The 25,298-nt window shown below is 36.2% G+C and overlaps 1 protein-coding gene across 1 annotated transcript; it reads right to left on the bottom strand.

Annotated features, from left to right (window-relative positions):
- Positions 1-3,066: 3,066 nt before the first annotated feature.
- LOC139893745 (protein LYK5-like) lies at positions 3,067-18,205 on the bottom strand. The gene is made up of 3 exons (XM_071876920.1): positions 17,012-18,205; positions 6,716-6,938; positions 3,067-4,686 (listed from the first exon to the last, which is right to left on the bottom strand). The coding sequence occupies exons 1-3, from the start codon at positions 17,290-17,292 to the stop codon at positions 3,178-3,180; spliced, it is 2,013 nt and encodes a 670-aa protein (XP_071733021.1). The 5' UTR covers positions 17,293-18,205; the 3' UTR covers positions 3,067-3,177.
- Positions 18,206-25,298: the final 7,093 nt, after the last annotated feature.

The raw sequence follows: 25,298 nt of genomic DNA, 5'->3' as shown, positions 1-25,298 counted from the left end.
TTTTACTGTAGGAAAGTCGTTTTTACTTGTAAATATATATATACATACATATAATTGTTCATGAATCGTCGAGAGTAATCAAAGGTAATTGTATATATGAAACAGTTCTAAAATTTTGAGACTCAATCTAACAGACTTTGTTTAGCGTGTTAAAATAATAAATCGTATAGAGAATTGGTTTAAATAAGTCAAAAAATTTCGGGTCATCACAGATCTTCCTCAAACTTGCTAGAACTACCATCAATTATAGCCATAAGACACTTATCCTCCTCCTCATCAGATGATGAGTCTTCATCTTTCCATGCTTCTGTGTACAAAGCTTTCTCTTACTCTTTGTTCTTAGATCTTTCTGATTCACTATTTAACTTCATGTACTTAAGTTTGTACTTTCTTGCTTTGTCAACAGACTTGTTGGAGTTAGCACCTCCTTCACCCTTAGACCAGCAGTCAGCAGCTATGTGTCCTAACTTGCCACACTTAAAGCATTTAGCCTTCTTTGGATCAAAAGTACCCTTGCCTTTACCCTTCTTATAACCAAACTTTTTCTGCTTAATCCTTTGAGTCAAAAGAGCCATCTGGACTTCCAGATCTTTGATCTCCTCATCTTCATCAGATTCACTATCATCATCAGAAGTTTCATCACTCTCAGATTCAACCTTGCTAGAATAACTAGAGAATAACTGCTTATTCTTCTTTGTGGTAGCCACCAATGCTGCTTCTGGATCTTTAGCAGTTTTCTTAGCATTGATCTTGTTCTTCAGTTGTGTTTCCTCAAAGTTTGATAGTATACCAAACAATTCACTCAACTCATAGTTATCTATCTTCTCACTAATTACCATAGATGTAATTACAGACTCAAAGTTCGAAGGTAACAATTCAATGAACTTTTGACATAACACTTGTTGTGTTTTCTCTACACCAACACTTTCAAGATCATTTATCAGAACCTGAAATCTTGAATGAAGATCACTTAAAGATTCTTTAGGCTCAGCGGCAAAATTTTCATAACATCTAATCAGATTCTTCTTCTTCTGAGTCTTAACAACAGTGACTCCTTCATAGTCATTAAGCAACAGATCCCACATAGCTTTAGCAGTCTTGGCGTGACTAATCTTTCTGAGAATTGGAACAGTAACAGCATTCCCAATAATACTCCTTATTTTGCTATCCAGTTTGAACTTGATAGCTTCTGCTTCGGTCCACCTTTCTCTTGGTGTTTCACGAAAATAGGCAGGTTGTGCAGCAACAGTATCTGTAGCAGGAACAGCAGCTATCATTGAACCAGGAATAATAGGTCCTGTTGTAAGAACATGCTCAGCTTCTTCATGAATAGATCCTAAAAACCATAGGACTTTTAATTTCCAAGTTGCAAAGTCTGTGCCATTGAATATTGGCACACCTTTTTCAGCCATAACTAGGGTAGGAATGGTACTGGTAGACATATTTATAAAAATATGGATCGTTTGTAAAGATCACCGTAATAGGATTTACACCTTACCCGCTCTGATACCAGTTAATAGTTCACAGTAATTGAACTATGAACACCAGACTCTCACTTAAACAATAAATAAGAATTATTAGTGCAGAAATTGAGAGAACACGATAATAGAATAGAAGACAATGATATTGATCGTGTGAAAAAGTACATGTTCAAAGTAAACCATACGTCCCTATTTATACAGATAAACACCAAATCTAAAGATTTAGTTTCCAAAACTACTTCGCTATAAATAAGGAAAAGATAAACTAAAAATCAAACAAATTAGCTATTAATTCAAAAGTCAATTCTGGAGATAAAACTGAATCTTCAAATCATATCTTCTTAAACTTTAAGTATATCTCCAGAATAATCTTTAACTTTGCCTTCAAGAAAACTTCAACCGTTGACTTCAGCAAATTTCAGAGTCTGCAACTTCAGACTCTAAACTCCAGATTCTAGCATGCTTTTGACTCATCAGATTTTTATTTTCCCAACACTATCTATCCTCATCTATAGTAACCTTACATAAACCGAGACAAGTTGGGCCAAACTAAACAAAAAAAACTCAACAAGCGCAACAAACAAGACAAAATACCAAACCTCACAAACCGAGTAAAACACAAACAAGTAATGAAACTAAGGATCCACTTTGATTATTTTACCATCTATGATCTCTCGCCGAATACCTTTGTCGGATCGATTTTCAATCTTGAAAGATAGAACATTCGAGGTGCCGTCTCCAATAAATGTGCCCGATGAAGGTGGGATAAATCCAAGGTCCGCCAATCTTTGAAAAAGAACTACAGAACAATAACCGCATTCGATGAACCGGCCTTCTTAACTTTTTGAGATCCCAAAAACAAATTTTGAATAGCATCCCCGTAATCCAAGTCTTCATTGTGATTTTTAAGCTTATAGGAACCCGAAGTGGGCGCATCGGTCGCTTTCATTCTCAACTTCAAGTTTACTTCTCCAAGTTAACTTTTTGTGACGTTTCTATTCAAAACTTACCACGATTACAAAAACCTTCATAAGATGGGACCTCACAATCCCAAAATTTTCTTCCGCTTCGGCCAATCAAAACTGCTAATGGCCTATCTTCTTTCTTTTCTACATTATGATTGACCGAGATTTCTTCCTTCTTTTTCTTCTTCTCCTTCTTCATTCTATCCAATTTTTCCGCAAACGTCATATTATCCTCGTTTAGTTCCGAAGGACTATTAGAAACTTCAGCTACAACTGGGCCTGTTCAGGCCTATTACTCGGCCCATCATCACTAACAGAAACAACTTCATCCAATCTTATGCTTGACACCACCCACTGTGAACCAATGGGTCATAACACCCATACTATTAAGGTGGAATGGGTCATAAAACCCGGTCCTGGTTATGCACCTCCCCCTGTTACTTATAAGGCCTAATTCTCAAAAAAAAATTAAAAAAATCATTGTCATGGTTATATGCCTCGCTTGGCTCCTAATGCTCATACAGTCATACATAAATGAGGTTCAAAGCGCACCACTGCTAAAAAACAGGTTAAAGGACCAAACTATAGTTCACATTTTAGATTTTCAAAGCTATAGCATGTTTTATACTGATTTCATGATGCTCTTTTTGTTCTATAACAAGCAATACAATACATATAATACACCATATAAGTAATAACAGTTGGATTACAATAGTTGAAAAATAGTTACTTTATCTTCCAAGACTAAGAGATCTGGAGTGTTCAAGTTCATCAGATGGATCCCAATCTAAAGACGAAGACATTATCTGCGAAAGTGTCATAAACACCTCCGTAACTGACGGGCGGTCGTTCAAATCAGCCGCCACACATTTACTAGCAAGCTCCACCATAGAATACGCCAACTCCACCGGATACTCACCTCTCAATCTGCCGTCCATAAACTCCGCCAGTTTATTCCTCACATTATCCCCTCCAACCACCTCTTTTATTGTCTCCGACAACTGCCCTTGTTGTACAACCATAACAGACTCATCACCCTTCTTCTCACCACCACCAACACCTTCAGGCGGCCTTGTGGCGGCTTCTTTACCGGACAAAAGTTCCGACATCAAAACACCCAAAGCAAACACATCCATTTTAGGGCTAATTAACCCGTTCTCGATGTATTCTGGTGGCATATAACCAAATGTCCCTACAATATGCCTTGTTAACTGAAGTTCTCCATTGTCGTTTTCATCAACACTTCTTGCAAGTCCGAAATTCGTTATCTTTGCTCTCATATTAGCGTCTAACAACACATTGCTGCTTGTTAAATTTATGTGAATGTACGGTGGAGTAATGAAATTGTGGAGGTAATTCAATGCGTCTGATACATTATGCGCTATCTGAACCCTTTGTTTCCAATCTAAAACATATTCGAATGTAGCATTCTTTGTATCTGCGTGCAGCCAATCACTCAGCGACCCGTTTTCAGCAAATTCATAAACCAGATAAGTGTTTCCTTGATGCAAACAGAATCCAGAAAGCTTGATTATGTTCGAATGATTAATTTGTTGAAGCATATTAATCTCGCCGGCAACATCTACTTTCATTATCTTAACAACCGCAAAATCTCCATTAAAACCCCCCTTGTAAACCGATCCTTTCACTCTGTTATCTTCCGAAAAATCTCTGGTAGCCTTCTGTAGTTCCTCATACTTGTAAACCGTTAACGACTCGATCGATATTCGTAATCCTTCCGTTGAAATCGACCATGAGTTACTCTCCGAGCCAATCAACGCAGCGGTTGCAGAGTTTTTACTTTTACCCGGAGGCGGATTATAAGTTTTAGTTTGTTGAACCTTCTTTTTCCTAGAGAACCAAACGAAGACCCCGAAAACATAAACAAGTACAAGGAAACCGACACCAATTCCAACAGCGATAAAAACCCATTTGTTCGAAGAGCTACCATCATTACTCGGTGTTGTTGGAATCAAAGGTGGAGGAGGCTGCGATGGTGGAGTTACAGATGTGTTTATTCGTGTGGGTTCAGTTGTAAGCGGGATCAAAAGTGGTGTAAATGGATAGATAAGTTGAGTTATATTGAGCTCATTCGCATCTAAGATTCTTTGAATACCAACACCCCCATATGTTTGAGATATATCATCTATAGTGTCACCCCATGTGATCAGGAAAGTGAGCAAATACTTAATTCCTGCAGCTGTTTGGTTTGCCGTTGGGCATGCGCATCTGAGCGGAATCTGTAGATAGACAGATGATTAACATCATATTCTATCAACATATTTTAACATTGTATAGAAGCTGTGAGGTGCTTTATCATGTCTAATACATGAAATACTAGAGTATAAGATTCAATTAGCAAAAAATCGTATGTAGATATTATACAATTTTTTGGAAACGATTTAACATAGATATCAAAGCTGATTATCATATAATCTAACCCACTATTATAACCAAGCTTATATACACATTATTACGAAAACATTTGACTAGCTTAGTTTTCGAATGATTTCAACATAATATCAATATCAAAGCTACAACTAGATTCACATAGCATGACAGTAGTAAAGCCCAAGGTCGTAAAAATTGCTATAATAGATGTTATGATCCCATATCGTCTAGGTATGAGACTAGTTATTGGCTTATAAGTTACGTTATCCCTCCTACTTAAGCCTAGCTTTTGAGAGTGAATTCTACTTATGTATCTCATTAAGATAAGAAGCTCCTCATACTTCTAATTCTTCCTTCAAGTGGGTTTGGTTTGGGTTTACATGCCTGGTAATCGGGTTTGTGTCTAAACATAACCCGCGAAAAAAATAGGCCCAAGACCCGTTAACCTGGCTTTTGAGAGCGGGCCGGAAAATCGGGTTTGAGTCTAAACATAACCTGACCCGGACCCGTGAAAAAAATAGGCCCAAGACCCTTTAACCTGGCTTTTGAGAGTGAGTATGTATCTCTTTAAGATAAGAAGCTCCTTACACTTCTAATTCTTCCTTGAAGGGGGTTTGGTTCAGATATTTGGACTCGGGTCTTTTTTCGAGTATACGAGCCGGGTAATCGGGTTTTGAGTCTAAAACCATCTCCTGACCCGGACTCACAAAAAAAAAAAAAAAATCATCCCTATCCCTCCTACTTAAGCCTAGCTTTTGAGAGTGAATTCTACTTATGTATCTCATTAAGATAAGAAGCTCCTCGTACTTCTAATTCTTCCTTCAAGGGGGTTTGGTTCGGGTTTACATGCCTGGTAATCGGGTTTGTGTCTAAACATAACCCGCGAAAAAAATAGGCCCAAGACCCGTTAACCTGGCTTTTGAGAGCGGGCCGAAAAATCGGGTTTGAGTCTAAACATAACCTGACCCGGACCCGCGAAAAAAATAGGCCCAAGACCCTTTAACCTGGCTTTTGAGAGTGAGTATGTATCTCTTTAAGATAAGAAGCTCCTTACACTTCTAATTCTTCCTTGAAGGGGGTTTGGTTCGGGTATTTGGACTCGGGTCTTTTTTCGAGTATACGAGCCGGGTAATCGGGTTTTGAGTCTAAAACCATCTCCTGACCCGGACTCACAAAAAAAATAAAAATCATCCCTATACCCGCCCAAGAACCGTTATCCTAGCCCGAACCCGACCCTAAAATATTGGGTTTCGGATTTCCTCATGGAATACATGTTTTTTTTTGCCATCCATATCCTTCATATTGCATGAACAAAGAAAAAAATAAACATAATTTTCAAAGTTTTTGTTAAAAATCATATTAAAAGTTAATCAACTTTAATTTGACATATTAAGTCTAACTTTAACCAACTAAATACTACTATTAGACTCATTCTAATGGGGCGTCAAAAAAAGCCGTCAAATGACATGGAATCCAATGCGGCACTAGTTTGACTCCCTTGACGCCTCTAACGGGGCGTCAAAGTTTGACGCCGAAGGGCGTCAATCCAAAATTTGACGGAAGAGAGAAGGTGTGTCAAATATTTTTCAACCAATCAGATTTCACCATTTATTTTTATATATTATTATTTAATATATTTTATACTCAACTACCAATAATATTTTAGCACATCACCCATCACACAATTTAACACTCAAATTTGACATTTCCCTTTATAATACTTCACCACTTGACATTGTCACATCATTAAAAAGTACACTACTCGCCTTTAACATCGGTTTGAAACAGTCTTTTAGAATTTTATAAAATCTAATTGGTCTTCTTATAGAAACAATTAGTTGAGATTTTCTTATTTTTTACAATATAAAACCTCCTTACCGTGATATTGTTACCAATTTGCAAATTCAGGATATTAAAAGTATTTTGGTTGACCAAAGCTTGACAAGTAGTAAGGCCCTCAAAAGTGTTATTTGCAAGCGTAAAATAATTTTCGTCATCACTTTTAACCACATAACTAGTGTTATGCTGATAATACCCACCATCGGAGCAGGAACATTTACTAACGGGAACAATAACGACCGTATCAGCCGGGATGATGAATGTAACAACCCTAATCTTACGCCAATCAAAATGTATAAATAAAGATAACTTAAAAGGTAAATGAGCGTTATTCTTATTCGAATTTAAACCATAGTCAAAACACCAAAGTTGACAAATTTATTCAAAAGTACTACTAAACCAAAATAAACTACTAAATCTTGATGGAAATCTCTAAGGCAAGGTGCTAAGTTCACTCCACTCTACACTCTTCCCTCGTTCCCAACGCCCCCTTGATTACCTGTCGTATAAGAAGGAAAACAAAGAATACGACTGAGCCAAAGCCCAGTGAACGGATAAAACAAAGAACAGAGTAGTATGACATGCATGACAAATTTCAAAACAACTTATTTACAATTTAACTTATTTTAAAATCAAGGTGTAAATATGTATAGATCCTTAATAACGAATATGTCAAAATATCAAAGTCACATACTAAGAGTTAAACAAATATATATATATCAAATTATCCAAAATGAAATCATAGGGTAGCAACTCCACTAATCATCCATATCGGTGACGTTTCGTATGACACTACGATGAACGTACACCGTCAAAACAAAATCCTAGGATCGATCCATACGCCTCCTATTACAAATATATATAATAATAATGAGCTCGTACCACCACCGGGCAATCAAAAGGAGACGCCGTAGATATAACAAAATACACCGCTACGGTCGATGCCACATTATCGGTGTCACAATAATGCGCTCATGGGACCTCCATGAATAGGTTACTCTTAGGCACACATTTTAAGAAAACGTTTTAACCGATTTATTAATTATAAATTTTCAAATATCCTTTAATATGATTTATAGACTTTAAAATATATTTAAAAAGAATTAATGAAATGACTTAAATATTTTACGTTTGACCAAATACTTACAATGTTTAAACGAGACTTAACGGGACATGTAAAGCCACATGGAATGAGGGACACTCGATACGAATCACCGTACCACTCACCACACTCACACATGTTCTTTACCGAAAGGTTTACGACATTTTTCGGGGCTGTTTCGAGGCAAAGTTTTGATACAATTTCCAAAGGCCAAAATATTATGATTTCCTCAATTAACAAACATAATTAGCAACCTCGTTAGTACATCCAAAATGAGGAAAACATAACACAATATATAGACTAATAAATATAACGAATTTCCAAATAAGCATGTCATACCAATAATTTTTATATACAATTCGAAACAAAGTTTTGAGAGGAAAGATTTACCGAAGCGATCCTAAACCACCTAGAATATCCGTACCTTATGTTGAATGATGAAATTCCAATGACAACAAAATACCACCAAGAATGCGATCACCGAGCCAAATCTAAGGAACACACACGTATGAGCACAAAACGCATTCAAATAGGGAGTATGTAATATCCTTTATTTAATTAGTGTTACCATATGATTCTTATGCGTTTACTTCCATCTAACTAGTTCCATGAATTTTTATATTAAAGATATAATTATGTTAGTATATGTTACTATGGCTTTCATATTCCAAATTACTAGTGACTTAAGTATTTTAAGACTAAAAATTCCCCACTATCATAAATGAAAACATGGACTCTAACATCAATTTCTATTTCCTTTCCACACAAATATATATGCACCCAAGTTGTATTACCGTTTCATATTTTAATTTCCCGTTTAGTAATTTACACTTTATAAGAACCTACTAGATTGGTACTGTTAGTGGCCACATGCCCCTTTTTTAGCCAATCAAATAACACATGGTGCATGTGTAATTAAATTGATCAGACGACTGGTCATTTGCATGGCTAAATCCCCATTCCCATTAGTTATTACTTTATTACTTACTCATATTATTATTTTATAAAGCATGGACAGTACTATAAAATTAGTACACTTTGATTTAATCATGTTGTAATTGTATATACTAGTTACATAAAGATTTTTAATACTCCATTACTAAATATATGACTATCATTTCATTAAAATTATTCTTCACAAAAGGTGCTCGTTTTGTACTCAAAATCTTAACATCTCATCCTTATAATAATTCATGTGATATGTAGTAAATCTAAACTAGTAAGTTGATAATAATAATAATAATAATAATAATAATAATAATAATAATAAACAAATTATACTTCAATAACAAAGATGGTGATTAGTAGTTACCTTTAAAACGTGTTCGTGTTAGAACCGAAACTAGACCCGCAATTACTTTGTATCTTCTTTGAATTCTCTATTGTCTTCCTCTTAATATTATGGTAGATTGTAGTGAGTAGTATGGGTATCAAGTTGATGAATATTTCATTTTATTTGGTTTAGTAAAGAATTTACTAAATGGAGAGTACTTGTGGAATATATAACTTAAATGAGACTATCTCATTCCTTTTAATGAATGTTGCACTGTATCTTTCTTGTTTAATATAAAATTTAATCATCATCTTTTTGAAAATATTAATACAAAGTAAGTGGCTACTAGTTATTAATCATAATTAATCTATAGCATGATACAAAATTAAGTTTGTTGAGTATATGACAAAAGCAAGTTAGTTTGAGTTATTTTTTTATTAATTATTTTTTTTTTTTTTTTTTTTTTGATATTACAACTCCAACTACTAAAAAAAAATTTCGTCCTCGAAATTGAAAGAAGTTATAGAATTGAAACGCACCAATTAGCAAACAAATGAGGGTGTTCGGCCCGCATGGTTTCCTCGAGTTCCCAAGTGGCCTCGCTAGCAGGATGATTCTTCCATTGAACTTTAACGAAAGGGGTGGAGCTTTTACGAGTTACTCGCTCCTCGCGTTCTATAATAGCCTCGGGTTCTTCAACATAAGAAAGATCAGCTCGAATTTCAGAAAAAGGATATTGCACCACGTGCAATGGATGATAGTTGTAACCCCGCAACTGAGATACGTGAAAAACATTATGAACATGAGATAACTGTGGCGGTAATGCTAAACGATAAGACACTTCACCAACTTGATCCAATATCTCAAACGGTCCAATATATCGAGGACTGAGCTTTCCTTTCAAACCAAAACGACGTATACCCTTCCAAGGTGACACCTTTAAAAATACATTATCACCCACCACAAACTCTAACGAACGTCGGTGTTTATCGGCATACACTTTCTGTCTCAATTGGGCCTCCTTCAGTCGATTCGTAGCTATAGCGACCTTTTCATTAGTCACTCTAACCAGCTCAGGTCCTTCAATCAATTTCTCTCCCGTTTCATTCCAACAAACTGGCGCTCTACACTTTCGACCATAAAGCATCTCAAATGGTGCCATACAGATACTTGCCTGCCAACTATTATTATAAGCAAATTCCACCAAACATAAGTACTCATCCCAGTTTCCCTTCCAATCTAGGGCACAAGCTCGAAGCATATCTTCTAAGATTTGTATCGTACGCTCAGACTGTCCATCAGTTTGTGGATGAAAAGCAGTACTAAGCTTCAATCGCGTACCCCAAGCTTTGTGTAACCCCTTCCAAAATCTAGATGTAAACCGAGGATCACGATCAGACACGATGGACGAAGGAACCCCATGCAATCTCACAATTTCCTGCTGAAAGATCTCCGATAGCTTACTTACCGAATAATCCATACGAATAGGCAAGAAATGAGCCGACTTGGTTAATCTATCAATCACCACCCAAGTAGCATCATGTCTTTTAACAGTCTTTGGTAACCCACAAACGAAATCCATTGAGATATCATCCCACTTCCACACCGGAATGTCCAACGGCTGCAACAAACCACTAGCACGTTGGTGCTCGATCTTTACTTGTTGACAAGTAAGGCACTTCCCAACGTATCTAGCAACGTCTTTCTTCATGCCACTCCACCAAAAGTGCTGCTTTAAATCCTGATACATTTTGGTCGAACCAGGATGTACAGAAAAAGGTGAGCTGTGAGCCTCAGACAACAGAGCCTCACGAATAGCATCATCATTAGGAACACACAATCGATTCCCACACCAAATAACCCCATCATCATCTTCTCTGAACTCTTTCATTTTACCCTCTTCCAAATTTTGAAACACTGTCCATAAATCCCCGTCATCCAATTGAGCCTCTTTTATTCTAGTAATTAAATCAGACTCAAATTTTAGATTTGCCAACATCCCCGATGCTCCTCTTTTACTCAATCCCATATCAAGTCTTTCAAATTCTCGAATGTGAGTAACCAAACATGAGATACTACCAAATGTTTTTCTACTCAAAGCGTCGGCTACCACATTCGCTTTACCCGGATGGTATTGAATGTTGGCATCATAATCCTTCAATAACTCAAGCCACCTTCGTTGTCTCATATTTATCTCTTTTTGCGTGAATATGTATTTAAGACTCTTGTGATCAGTGAAAATATCACAAGTTTCTCCATAAAGATAATGCCTCCATATTTTCAACGCAAAAATCACAGCAGCTAATTCCAAATCATGAGTAGGGTAATTAACCTCATAAGGTTTCAACTGCCTCGAGGCATAAGCAATTACCTTACCATGTTGCATCAAAACACAACCCAAACCATGCTTAGAAGCGTCACTATAGATTTGAAAACCTCCACTTCCTGATGGTAATGCAAGGATAGGAGCTGATACAAGTCTTTTCTTTAACTCATCGAAACTCTTTTGTCGTTCCTCGGTCCACACAAATTTTTCCCCTTTTCTTAACAACTTGGTAAGCGGCAAAGCAATCGTTGAAAAACCTTCAACAAATCTTCGATAATACCCAGCTAAACCAAGAAAACTTCGAATCTCAACAACAGAAGTAGGTCTTGACCAATTTGTAATAGCCTCAATTTTCGCTGGATCCATCATTATACCCTCAGCTGATACAACATGACCCAGAAAGGCAACTCGTTGCAACCAGAATTCACATTTAGAGAACTTTGCAAACAATTTCTTACTTCGGAGGATTTCAAGTACAACACGAAGATGATTCTCATGCTCTTCTTTACTCTTTGAGAATACCAAGATATCGTCAATGAATACGATCACAAACTTATCCAAATACTCATGGAACACACGGTTCATTAAATCCATGAATACCGCAGGGGCATTAGTTAATCCAAACGGCATCACTAAAAACTCATAGTGCCCATAACGAGTGCGAAAAGCAGTCTTAGGGATATCTTCTTCTTTAACACGCAGCTGATGATACCCAGACCTAAGATCAATTTTAGAAAAATACTTCGAACCTTGAAGTTGATCAAACAAATCATCAATACGAGGAAGCGGATAACGGTTTCTGATAGTAATACGATTTAAATCACGATAGTCAATGCAAAGTCTCATGCTACCATCCTTCTTCTTGACAAACAAAACCGGCGCACCCCAAGGGGACACACTTGGTCGAATAAATCCACAATCTATCAATTCTTGCAATTGCTCCTTAAGTTCTTGCAACTCGAGTGGTGCCATACGATAAGGAGCTTTTGATATCGGTTGAGAACCAGGAACCAAATCAATCGAAAATTCAACTTCACGAACTGGAGGCAAACCTTGCAATTCGTCAGGAAATACATCAGGGAACTCTCGAACAACGTCAATATTTTCAAGTGAAGGACTCTCGATAGACAAATTCTGAATCGAAGCCAAATAACCAACACAACCATGTGAAATGAGCTTTTGCGCCTTAAGCGCTGAGATAACCTTAATAGATTTTTCAGGAAGATCACCATTAAAGACACAATCGGGTATAGAATGATTTCCAAACAAAATTCTCTTAGAATAACAATCGATAGTCGCGTGATGATGATATAACCAATCCATGCCAAGAATAATGTCAAAGTCATGCATGGTCATAGGAAAGAGATTTGCGGGAAACATGCAGTCATTGAATTCCAAACGGCAGTTTTGATACACACGATCTATAATTTCAATACTACCCATTGGGGTAGAGATTGTAAACGGAGTAGACAACCAAGTTGGAGACACTTTCAAATATTTCGAGCTCTTAACAGACACAATCGAGTGCGTAGAGCCAGAATCAAACAGAACGAAGAGGGCACGATGGTGTACAAATACATGACCAGTAATAGTACCTAATCATATCAAGAATGTATGAACAAATAACTCAAAGGAAATATTTTTTAAAATGAAAAGGGATCGGAATATACCTGTTGCGTCAGCAGCCTGAGTAGTAGTCATGGCAAAGACGCGTCCACCAGGAGCTGGAGGAGGAACCCTCGGAACAAACCCAGGTCTAGGATTCTTGCAATCCTTAGCTAAGTGACCAATCTCTCCACAAGCAAAACATGAACCCGCACTACGATAACAAACTCTTCCGGGATGATTCTTTCCACAAGTCCCACAAGGTGCATTGGCATTAACACCGCCATTTCCGTTACCCCTTTGTTGCCCTTGGGGATGGTACACTTGTAATTGACCACGGTTATTATTATTTGACCCGTTTTCAATCCTTAGCTGATTTCCTCTATTATTCCAATTATTACCACGATACCCTTGGTTCCCAGATTGTTGACCCTGTTTGGTAGTCGGTGGCAGTACAGATCGTAGTGGCTGTACATTCTTAACCCTCTTATTTTTACCATCGTCATTTTTAGTAGTCAAATACTCATCTCGCTCCATCTCCAAATTCCGAGCATAATCGGCTGCCTCAGCGACATCAAAACATTTTAGATTAATCATTTTAGAGCGGTAACGCCCATGAACAGCCCATTTGTACTTACGGGCTTGGTCCTCGGAAGACCCAGCAGCAGCCCCAATCAATCCCACGAGCCTCAAAAATCTCTTAGTGAAATCATTGATAGACTCATCACCCCCTTGCTTAATATTAGCATATTCCCGAATCACAGCCTCCTTCTCTGCCTCAGAAAAGTACTGACGGAAAAATAACTCCTTGAAATCAACCCAATCTAACGAATCCTCAAAATCGATACCTCCTTTCGCTTGTCTCAAAGCGATCCACCAACGCTGAGCATCCCCTTCTAGTTTATAAACAGCCAAAGGAACCCAAAATCTCTCTTCACAACCAAGCACGCGATATATCTTCTCAATGTGAGTGATCCAATTCTCAGCTTCAACAGGAGTACTAGCAGTGCTGAATGACAAAGGACGCTGTTTTTGAAACCGTCCTAGCCAAACATGAATAGCATCCCCCGTTACAGCTTTCATCTCCACATACTCATCCTCCTCTTCATCTTCATGCTTAAAAGTCTCGCCACCTTGCCTACGCAAAGCGTCAATAGCTTGAGCTACAATGTTGGGTAACAAATTCGTGATTGTTTGGTTAATCTTGTTTTCTACCTCCTCCTCAGACATCCCTTTTCTTTTCGGTGCCATCTATGAACGAGATGAGGATATAACGGTTACGATTAGTAAGAAGGATAACAAGAGAATATGAGAAGTGGAAACACATTATTAATGCGGAAAGAAAATCCTAACCCAAAGTCTACCCAAATCTCACAGGCCATAACTTAGGACGTAAGTTTCTACAAGAGGGAACCTACGCTCTGATACCATCTGTAACAACCCTAATCTTACGCCAATCAAAATGTATAAATAAAGATAACTTAAAAGGTAAATGAGCGTTATTCTTATTCGAATTTAAACCATAGTCAAAACACCAAAGTTGACAAATTTATTCAAAAGTACTACTAAACCAAAATAAACTACTAAATCTTGATGGAAATCTCTAAGGCAAGGTGCTAAGTTCACTCCACTCTACACTCTTCCCTCGTTCCCAACGCCCCCTTGATTACCTGTCGTATAAGAAGGAAAACAAAGAATACGACTGAGCCAAAGCCCAGTGAACGGATAAAACAAAGAACAGAGTAGTATGACATGCATGACAAATTTCAAAACAACTTATTTACAATTTGACTTATTTTAAAATCAAGGTGTAAATATGTATAGATCCTTAATAACGAATATGTCAAAATATCAAAGTCACATACTAAGAGTTAAACAAATATATATATATCAAATTATCCAAAATGAAATCATAGGGTAGCAACTCCACTAATCATCCATATCGGTGACGTTTCGTATGACACTACGATGAACGTACACCGTCAAAACAAAATCCTAGGATCGATCCATACGCCTCCTATTACAAATATATATAATAATAATGAGCTCGTACCACCACCGGGCAATCAAAAGGAGACGCCGTAGATATAACAAAATACACCGCTACGGTCGATGCCACATTATCGGTGTCACAATAATGCGCTCATGGGACCTCCATGAATAGGTTACTCTTAGGCACACATTTTAAGAAAACGTTTTAACCGATTTATTAATTATAAATTTTCAAATATCCTTTAATATGATTTATAGACTTTAAAATATATTTAAAAAGAATTAATGAAATGACTTAAATATTTTACGTTTGACCAAATACTTACAATGTTTAAACGAGACTTAACGGGACATGTAAAGCCACATGGAATGAGGGACACTCGATACGAATCACCGTACCACTCACCACACTCACACATGTTCTTTACCGAAAGGTTTACGACATTTTTCGGGGCTGTTTCGAGGCAAAGTTTTGATACAATTTCCAAAGGCCAAAATATTATGATTTCCTCAATTAACAAACATAATTAGCAACCTCGTTAGTACATCCAAAATGAGGAAAACATAACACAATATATAGACTAATAAATATAACGAATTTCCAAATAAGCATGTCATACCAATAATTTTTATATACAATTCGAAACAAAGTTTTGAGAGGAAAGATTTACCGAAGCGATCCTAAACCACCTAGAATATCCGTACCTTATGTTGAATGATGAAATTCCAATGACAACAAAATACCACCAAGAATGCGATCACCGAGCCAAATCTAAGGAACACACACGTATGAGCACAAAACGCATTCAAATAGGGAGTATGTAATATCCTTTATTTAATTAGTGTTACCATATGATTCTTATGCGTTTACTTCCATCTAACTAGTTCCATGAATTTTTATATTAAAGATATAATTATGTTAGTATATGTTACTATGGCTTTCATATTCCAAATTACTAGTGACTTAAGTATTTTAAGACTAAAAATTCCCCACTATCATAAATGAAAACATGGACTCTAACATCAATTTCTATTTCCTTTCCACACAAATATATATGCACCCAAGTTGTATTACCGTTTCATATTTTAATTTCCCGTTTAGTAATTTACACTTTATAAGAACCTACTAGATTGGTACTGTTAGTGGCCACATGCCCCTTTTTTTAGCCAATCAAATAACACATGGTGCATGTGTAATTAAATTGATCAGACGACTGGTCATTTGCATGGCTAAATCCCCATTCCCATTAGTTATTACTTTATTACTTACTCATATTATTATTTTATAAAGCATGGACAGTACTATAAAATTAGTACACTTTGATTTAATCATGTTGTAATTGTATATACTAGTTACATAAAGATTTTTAATACTCCATTACTAAATATATGACTATCATTTCATTAAAATTATTCTTCACAAAAGGTGCTCGTTTTGTACTCAAAATCTTAACATCTCATCCTTATAATAATTCATGTGATATGTAGTAAATCTAAACTAGTAAGTTGATAATAATAATAATAATAATAATAATAATAATAATAATAATAAACAAATTATACTTCAATAACAAAGATGGTGATTAGTAGTTACCTTTAAAACGTGTTCGTGTTAGAACCGAAACTAGACCCGCAATTACTTTGTATCTTCTTTGAATTCTCTATTGTCTTCCTCTTAATATTATGGTAGATTGTAGTGAGTAGTATGGGTATCAAGTTGATGAATATTTCATTTTATTTGGTTTAGTAAAGAATTTACTAAATGGAGAGTACTTGTGGAATATATAACTTAAATGAGACTATCTCATTCCTTTTAATGAATGTTGCACTGTATCTTTCTTGTTTAATATAAAATTTAATCATCATCTTTTTGAAAATATTAATACAAAGTAAGTGGCTACTAGTTATTAATCATAATTAATCTATAGCATGATACAAAATTAAGTTTGTTGAGTATATGACAAAAGCAAGTTAGTTTGAGTTATTTTTTTATTAATTATTTTTTTTTTTTTTTTTTTTTTTGATATTACAATGAAGGATGTGGAAGTGAAGTTATTTATGGAAGTGATGTCATCAGGGCTTAAGTTGAGAAGGGTGGCGATGGTGTTTGGTGTGTTGTAAAGTGGTGGTTGTGATCGGAAAGTGAGGTAAGATTGACACGTGGCGGCAGCATTGCAAGTGTAACCGAATGTGGTTGTGGATTTATCATTGCAGTCAAGTTGTTTGTTGTCGACGTATGTTTGTTGTGCTTGTGATTGAAGGATGATGATGGTATTGGTTATCAAGAGTACTACAGTCGACCTGTATCGGAAAAACATATTTAAGGGCTGTGAATATGATTGAAATTGAGTTTGGGGTGATATATTAAAAGTAAAAATGGGTGTATATATACTAGTTAGATCTTTTATTACGTTGACGTGTGTTGAATTCAAACTAAACCACAGACAATTGTAAATGATAAACGAAAATAAGAACACTATTTGTAGCACTCAAACATGTGCTTTTCTGTGATATTTCTAAATAAAAAGAAGTGCCATATAAAGGCTTACAAAGCAAATGAAATAACGGAAAGATAGTGGCATCATATGCTCCACTAAGATCATGACTAAAACCACTACTCCACTAATTTATACAAAACATAGAAAATAAAATGGATAGTGACCATGACTTGGTCGACTGACTTGGTCAATGTAAGATGATGATGTTGCAACTTTTAATGAGGAAGGTTGTATGGAGGATTGTGAGAAAGTTGTGAGAGAAGTGACAATATATGATTGAAAGTCAGTAAAAAGAGTACAATATTGTTGGATGCTTTTGATTTTGGCCCCGTGAACAACCAAAAACGCTTTCGAAGAAACAGGCCACAAATGCCACATAATGGGTTTTTGCCGTTATGGATGGGACACATAGGAAAAAACGTCCATTACATATAGCGTAACAAGTGGTCTAAAGGTTGACTTTGGAGTGTTGGAAACGGAGAAGACTTGAAGTCAGTTGATTTTTGAGGGATAAGTCACTGATAAGCAACAGTAGATGGAGACCATTCAGTATGTTGTACGGGTAGTTGATAAGATATGACTGGGTCAGAAAAGTAAGGGTCTCCCAGTTGAGGAACGTTATCACCAGCAGCCCTACATTCTCATTCTCAAGATTCAAGGCTATTTTACATATAAATATCTTACAATCTAACATGGTGATTTTGTTCTAGTTAACTTATTTCTGGATTAAGTGTTTCATTTTGCAGTCTTAAATCTTGTTTTGATAGTCCAAGATGTTATATTCAAGATTATTCATTGTGAGGGATCATTGCTGAACAAAAGGAAGATGAAGGACCAAAGCTGCTATTTTGCATAACTTTTTTTACAAAGTTGGGCTTTCTTTTTTCTTTCATGAAGTAAAGATTGGGCTCATTTTCACTAAAGCTCACTTGAAGCCATATTGATAACCAGTCCAAGTCTATCCACTATAAAAGGGCGTTTTATTAATTTAGTTTAATTTATCTTAGCCTTTTTTCATCTCTATATTTCATTTTCTCTCTCTTTACACGATTTAGGGTTTGAAGGCTCATCGGTTTTTTTTTTCCTTCTTTGATTCTGTAATTTGTGAGATAACAAGTTCAACTTATTAAACTTGTTTGAGAGTGATTGATTGTGTGATTTGTTTGTCTTTTGTTACAATCATTTTGATTGTGGTATTTGTTACCGGTTGATTTGGCCTCTTGTAATTAGAGGATTCACCTTCTGTGATTGAAGGATTTATAATATATTTTTGTTCATGGTATCAGAGCTGTAGGCTCTGATTACTGTTAGGTGTTCATAATTTTAATCGTTTGAAAGTAGGGTTTGGTGATTTGATCAAGTTTCTTTGATCAGATCTAGATTTGGTCAGTGTTAGGGTTCGACAAAGATCTGTGGGTGCTATTACTGGTTCATCTCGATTAGATCTAGGGTTTTATTCTGAAAACCATAAATCTGGTGTAATTAGCGTTTGTTCAATTCCTAATTAGTTCTTCCGTTGATGATATAGATCTGGTTAATCTCTTCTTTATTCTTTTGAGAAAAGAAAGCACTCACTGTAAGTCTTTTTCCGCTAATCATCCACTCCAATCTGTGTCCTATTCGTGAGGATTTTTGGGAAATAGTCATCTTTGATGCCAACAAGATTGGTGTGAAACCCTGGCTCTGACTTTTCATATCAAAATCACTTCAGCTATTGGAGTAGTCAAGAAGAACAATCTTCTTGACCTAATTACTCTGTTTGTCTATAATGTCTTTATTACTTTAATTTTAGATTTGTTTGCTCATTCATCCTACAGGTTGCCTGACTAGTAGTTAGTTCTTGAAAGATAGGTTGTTTTCTTTTCCTTACAGGTGTCTGAACCGAGTTGCCCAATGAAGCACACCACTCGGGTTCAATTCCTGGCTATGCCAAATTGTTCAGAAAGGAAGTGTGACCAGAAGGTGCGCATAATTCATCCGGTACCATGTCTCGCGCTCGGGATACTTGATTACCCGAAGTTTTACCCTCTATGGGGAGCCAATGTGGTTGTTCATAGGAGAGTTTCTTGCTTACCAAAAAAAAAAAAAAAAAATAGTGAATATTATAAAAATTTAATTAGTCTTCGATCTAAAAAGGATTGATCGAGATTTTTTACAACATTGTTAAATACGTTTACCGTGATATTGTTACCAACTTGAAAATTCCGGATACCAAAAGGATTTTGGTTGACCAAAGCTTGACAAGTAGTAAGACCCTCAAAAGTATTATTCGCACACATAAAATAATTTTCGTCACTAGTAATCACATAACTAGTGTTATGCTGATGATACCCACCACCAGAATAAGAACATTTATTTACGGGAACAATAACGACCGTATCAGCCAGAATTATGAATGATGTGGAAGTGAAGTTATTGATGGAAGTGACGTCATCAGGGCTTAAGTTGAGAAGGGTGGCGATTGTGTTTGGTGTGTTGTAAATGTTGGTTTATTTTTGATTGAAAAATTGTATGGTTACTTTTCCCACATTGATGGATGGAAGAAATGAGGGATGTAGTCTTTGGCTATAAAAGATGCTTTGTCCCACATTGGTAGATGGAAGAAAGTGTGGGTGACTCCCTTGGTCATAAAAGGAGGTCATGGGCATACTTTCAATTTGCACCAATCAATACACTTTAAGTATTTGATTATTTCTTTCTTTCTTTCTTACCCTTGTTTGAGAGTTGTATTAGTTAAATACTTTGGAAAGTGTAGTTGGCTTAAGAGAGTCGTCTATGTCATTGTAACAATTTGTGATATAATGCATTTCTCTCTTTGGAGGCCCGTGGTTTTTCTCCTGTTTTGGATTTTCCACGTTAAATTCTTGTGTTGTGGATTGTTCTTATTTCTTTACTATTTTTCATTTGGAGCTTGTTGGGAATTAGTGAGACTGTAATTTCCTAACAACTGGTATTAGAGCGTCAGGTTTGGCGGAGAGTCTCGGTTATAGGGGTCGGAGTATGCTCTGTGGTCGCGGCTTTGTCTGAGCTTCCACATCAGAAACTACTTATATTGATCGTATAGGATATCTGGTTAGACAATATTTTTTCTGATTCGGAGTAAGTGGTGTTAAGAATTTGTAGTGGACTTGGTTGTTGGATTTTCCAATTTGACGGATCCTGCCTCTCCACTACATCTGTCGGCCAGTTGAAACGTGGGCAAAATCAGAGAAAGTGTTGTTCATAAGATATGAATACGATGTCAAAGTTCAGTCCGATGAGGTTTGATGTAGAAAAATTTAATGGGAGGATCAATTTTGGCTTGTGGCAGGTTCAAGTCAAAGATATGTTGATTCAATCCGGTTTACACAAGGCATTGAAAGGTAAACCCACCTTTATTTTCGACAGTGATTCTAGCTGTAAGTTCGATGAAGAACAATGTGATGATATGGATTTGAGGGGGGCAAGTGCGATTCGTTTGTGTCTTGCAAAGAATGTGTTTGCAAATGTGCACGGGTTATCAACAGCTAAGGAACTTTAGGATAAGTTGGAGCAGTTGTACCAAAGCAAGAGCATCTCAAATCGGTTGTGTCTTAAAGAACAGTTCCATACTTTGCGTATGGATAGGGGTTCAAAGATTTCAGATCATCTGAGTATTCTTAATGGTATTGTTTCGGAACTGGAGGTTATTGGAGTTAAAGTGGAAGATGAAGATAAAGCTTTGAGGTTGATATTATCTTTATCATCGTCCTATGAGCACATGAAACCTATTTTGATGTATGGGAAAGAAACTCTGAAGTTTGAAGACGTTACTAGCAAGCTCTTATCCGAGGAGAAAAGGCTGGAAGGTAACTGGGTCTCGTTATCAGAAAGTACGGTACTGTTGTATTCAGATAGGCGGAAGAGAAACTCTAGAAAGAATCTGGTACGCTGGAAGTGCGGGAAGACTGGACATGTAAGGGTTAATTGTCCCGGTGGAGCTAATCTGCCAAATGGCTCCAAAGGCGCTAATGATGTCTCTATTATTACAGAGAGTGGCGAATTCCTCTGAAGTCAAGTCATCCTCATGGTGTGTCCGCTACACCATGGAAAGGGATGTTCGTTAGCGGTTCCACAAATTACACATGGGCATTGGTTTGGCGTTGATGCAGGTTGTGTGGTGAGAATAGATGTTGTAGCTGATGAAACTTCCAGGGAAAACCAAACAGGAAGTTGCACCATAACAGTTCAGCTGGGTATACAACATGTGCCAATGTGAAATGTTTGGAATGTGATATTCTAAGTGCTATACTCTTTATGGTGGAGTATGATAATTCTGGTTAAGAATTATGATTGTCTGTGAAGACAATGATTATCGGGTCTTGAAAAATTTCGATGAAGATGCAAAGTTTTATCTCTTGGGAGATAATGTTAAGTGCATGGAGATGAGGATCTTGAAGTTGTCTTCGAGGAAGCATATGCGTCGATTATCTTTGCAATGTGGAAGTATGGTTATCTTTTTCTATCAAAAAGGTGGAGATTTGTTGGTTTATTTTTGACTGAAAAATGATATGGTTACTTGTCCCACATTTATGGATGAAAGAAATGAGGGATGTAGTCTTTGGCTATATAAGTGTATTTCTCTCTTTGGAGGCCCGTGATTTTTCTTCTGTTTTGAGATTTCCACGTTAAATTCTTGTTTTGTGGATTGTTCTTATTTATATAGTGTTTTCATTGGGCGTGTGTTGAGAATTAGTGAGACCGTAATTTCCTAACAGTAAAGTTGTGAGGACCCGTCCTAATTCTCCTGGATGAAGTCATCAACATTTGGTCCCATTGCGATGATCGACTCCAAATAATGTCCTTAAAATGAGCAAATGCACAGCGGAAGACTTAATTCGTACCTGAGAATAAACATGCTTAAAAGTGTCAACCAAAAGGTTGGTGAGTTCATAGGTTTATCATAACAATCATTTCAATATATTAATAGACCACAAGATTTCCGTCATCATAAACATAATACACTCGCAAGTGTATGAAAAGCATTCTAAGTGGTTGAGCACTTGGTAACCATACTTAACATTTTAATCAACGTCGCATATTACCTTTATTATGAAATCTCGCTACACCGTACCAAGTGTAGTAATCGTTACGAAGTACTGTGCAACCGTTGAATACTGGTCGTTCAGCCCGGTTGGGGTTGTCAGGCCCGATAGATCTATCAACAGGATTCACGTTTACAATACCCATGTAAATAGTAGTTACCAAGCTACAGGGAAGTATGCCAGTGGTACAACTCAACGTAGAATATATTTTAAGTACTTGTGTCTATTTCGTAAACTTTTATAAAAGCAGCGCATGCATTCTCAGCCCAAAAATATATATTGCAAAAGCAATTAAAAAGGGAGCAAATGAAACTCACATACTGTATTTTGTAGTAAAAATACATATGACGACATGGAACAAGTATAGGGTTGGTCTCGGATTCACGAACCTATATCAAGTATATATATATTAACACATATAATTGTAATCGAACAACTAAATTTCAAGTTATATTAGTTATTAGTTTGAATATATTTATTTTTATATATTATATTCTACAATGTCTTAATGTTTTCATACATAATTATATTATTATCTTATAATATGTATATTCATAGAAATGTTTATTTGTTATGATAATATAAAAATAATAAATATAAATATGATAATACTTATAATAGTAAAAATAATGATACTATCAATAATGATAATAATAGTAATAAGAACTTTTAATAAAAATGCCAATTTTAATAAAAATGGTAATTTGTACTAATATAACACTTTTAATAAATATGTAAAATTTTAAATGATACTTTTAGTGATAATAATAATAATAATAATAATAATAATAATAATAATAATAATAATAATAATAATAATAATAATAATAATAATAATAATAATAATAATAATAATAATAATAATAATAATAATAGTAATAATAATACTACTACCTTAAGAGAATTAATAAGCTTCAAAAATAAAGAAAACTGTCACTGCCCAGAATTGAACCCATGACCTCTCGTTCCACACAAACACCTTAACCATCAAAGCTATATCATTTTTTTCTGTTTTAATAAACAACCGAAATTTATATAACCCTTACCATTATGTTTCGTTTATCTTCCTCTTCAGTAAACTTCTCGGGCCAAAGAAAATAAGACACAAGCCAAAACAAAAGTCACGGCCCAACATATAACTTAATCTCGGCCCACTACATAAAACAACTTCACGGCTCAATTAAAACCATATTTAGCCTAGTAGCAGCCCATCTCAACAGCCCTATAACGAGCCCTATATACATGCGAATAAGTAGTCCAGTTGTGGTGGTGTATTGATGTCAGGAGAAAAAAAATTATATTAAACAGAACGAGATATCAACGGTTATTATTATTATCACATCATCAAACCGTCATCGTCACCTCATCTTCCATTAACATAAAACAACATCATCATCATCATCATCGTCTATTCCACATCATTATCTTACCCCATCATTCAATTATCATCGTCTTTTATTACTTCCTTCTGTTCAGCTTAACAGGAACATTAAGTAATAGCTGCAATTAGCTGCAACAGCTTGAGGTCGTTTAAAACAGAAAACGAAGGAACAGAAAAAGTATAGTGTATGGTGGAGCTTAACCGGCGATGATTGAGTGGTTTGTGGTGGTTTCGAAAAGAAAATAGAAACAAATTTAGCTACAGGAGCTGTTCGATGGAGACAGAAATCAAACGAAAAGAAAGAAAGAAAGATGGTGGTTGTGGGTCGTTGTAGCCGAAGATGGTGATATCAATGAACCCAGAAAAACAGAATGCAACCAGTATCAATTATCATGATCTTGTTGATGATGTTCGAATAAAGAAGGGAAATAAAAAATAAAGTACAACCGTATTAATCAAAACATGGTGTAAGGTTGTTATGGATGTGGTATTTTATGTGGTGTTTGAGGTGGTGATATTTTGCATTCCGATAGAAATAGTAATTGGGTTTGATGTTGGGGTTCTAAAAAGTTTTAATGGTGGTTAATTGTTTACGGGGTACATAGGGTTCAAGATAGTGAAGTTTGTAGTGTACAATGGTTCTTGAACAAAACCGAAGCATAAGCTAGAATCTAGCAGGTGTATTGGGTGTTTGATTCACGGCCGTAATAAGAAGAGAAAAGAAAGAATTGGGTGACGGTTGAATAGTGATTCATTGTGGTTCGTAGGGTTGGAGGAGAGGAAGGATACGAAGGGTGATGATTTGATTGAAGGTGGCGACGGGTGGCTCCCGGTGGTGGTTTACGATGAAGAAGGTGTAGGCTGGCGGTTGTTTGCTAGCAGTGTTGTAAATCTCCCGAGATCTCCCCGAGATCTCCCCCGAGATCTCGTTTTTAGAAGGCAACCGAGACGAGATGTTCATCTCCCGAGATTTCTCGGTCAACGGGGTCAAACTTAGTCAAAACCACGATTTCTCAGATTTTCTTGCTAATTTGTAAGCTTTTCTTGTAAAATTCTTAATTTCTAAGATTTTCTCGCTCATTTCTCGGATATTGTTGTAAAATCTCGTAAAAACGTATATAAATATACATATATTTATGTTTTTATGTATTTTTTTAGTAAAAAAACTACAAAGTCAACGTAAGTCAACGTCCGAGATCTCCCCGAAATTATTCCGAGATGCCGAGATCTCCTTAAAAAAGTCCAAACGAGATCTCCCCGAGATCCGAGTTCTCCAACCTTGTTTGCTAGTGATCGTGGAAGGTGAAAACATGGTGGTTGTTCTCGGTGGTTTGGGTGGTTGAGTGAAGTGGTATCCGTGGTGGTGATGGAGTGGGTTCACG

The sequence above is a fragment of the Rutidosis leptorrhynchoides genome, chromosome 2 (assembly GCF_046630445.1).
Source record: "Rutidosis leptorrhynchoides isolate AG116_Rl617_1_P2 chromosome 2, CSIRO_AGI_Rlap_v1, whole genome shotgun sequence".
NCBI lineage: Eukaryota > Viridiplantae > Streptophyta > Magnoliopsida > Asterales > Asteraceae > Rutidosis > Rutidosis leptorrhynchoides.
Note: the sequence above shows the minus strand (reverse complement) of the source record. Positions and strands in the feature narration are given on the sequence as shown.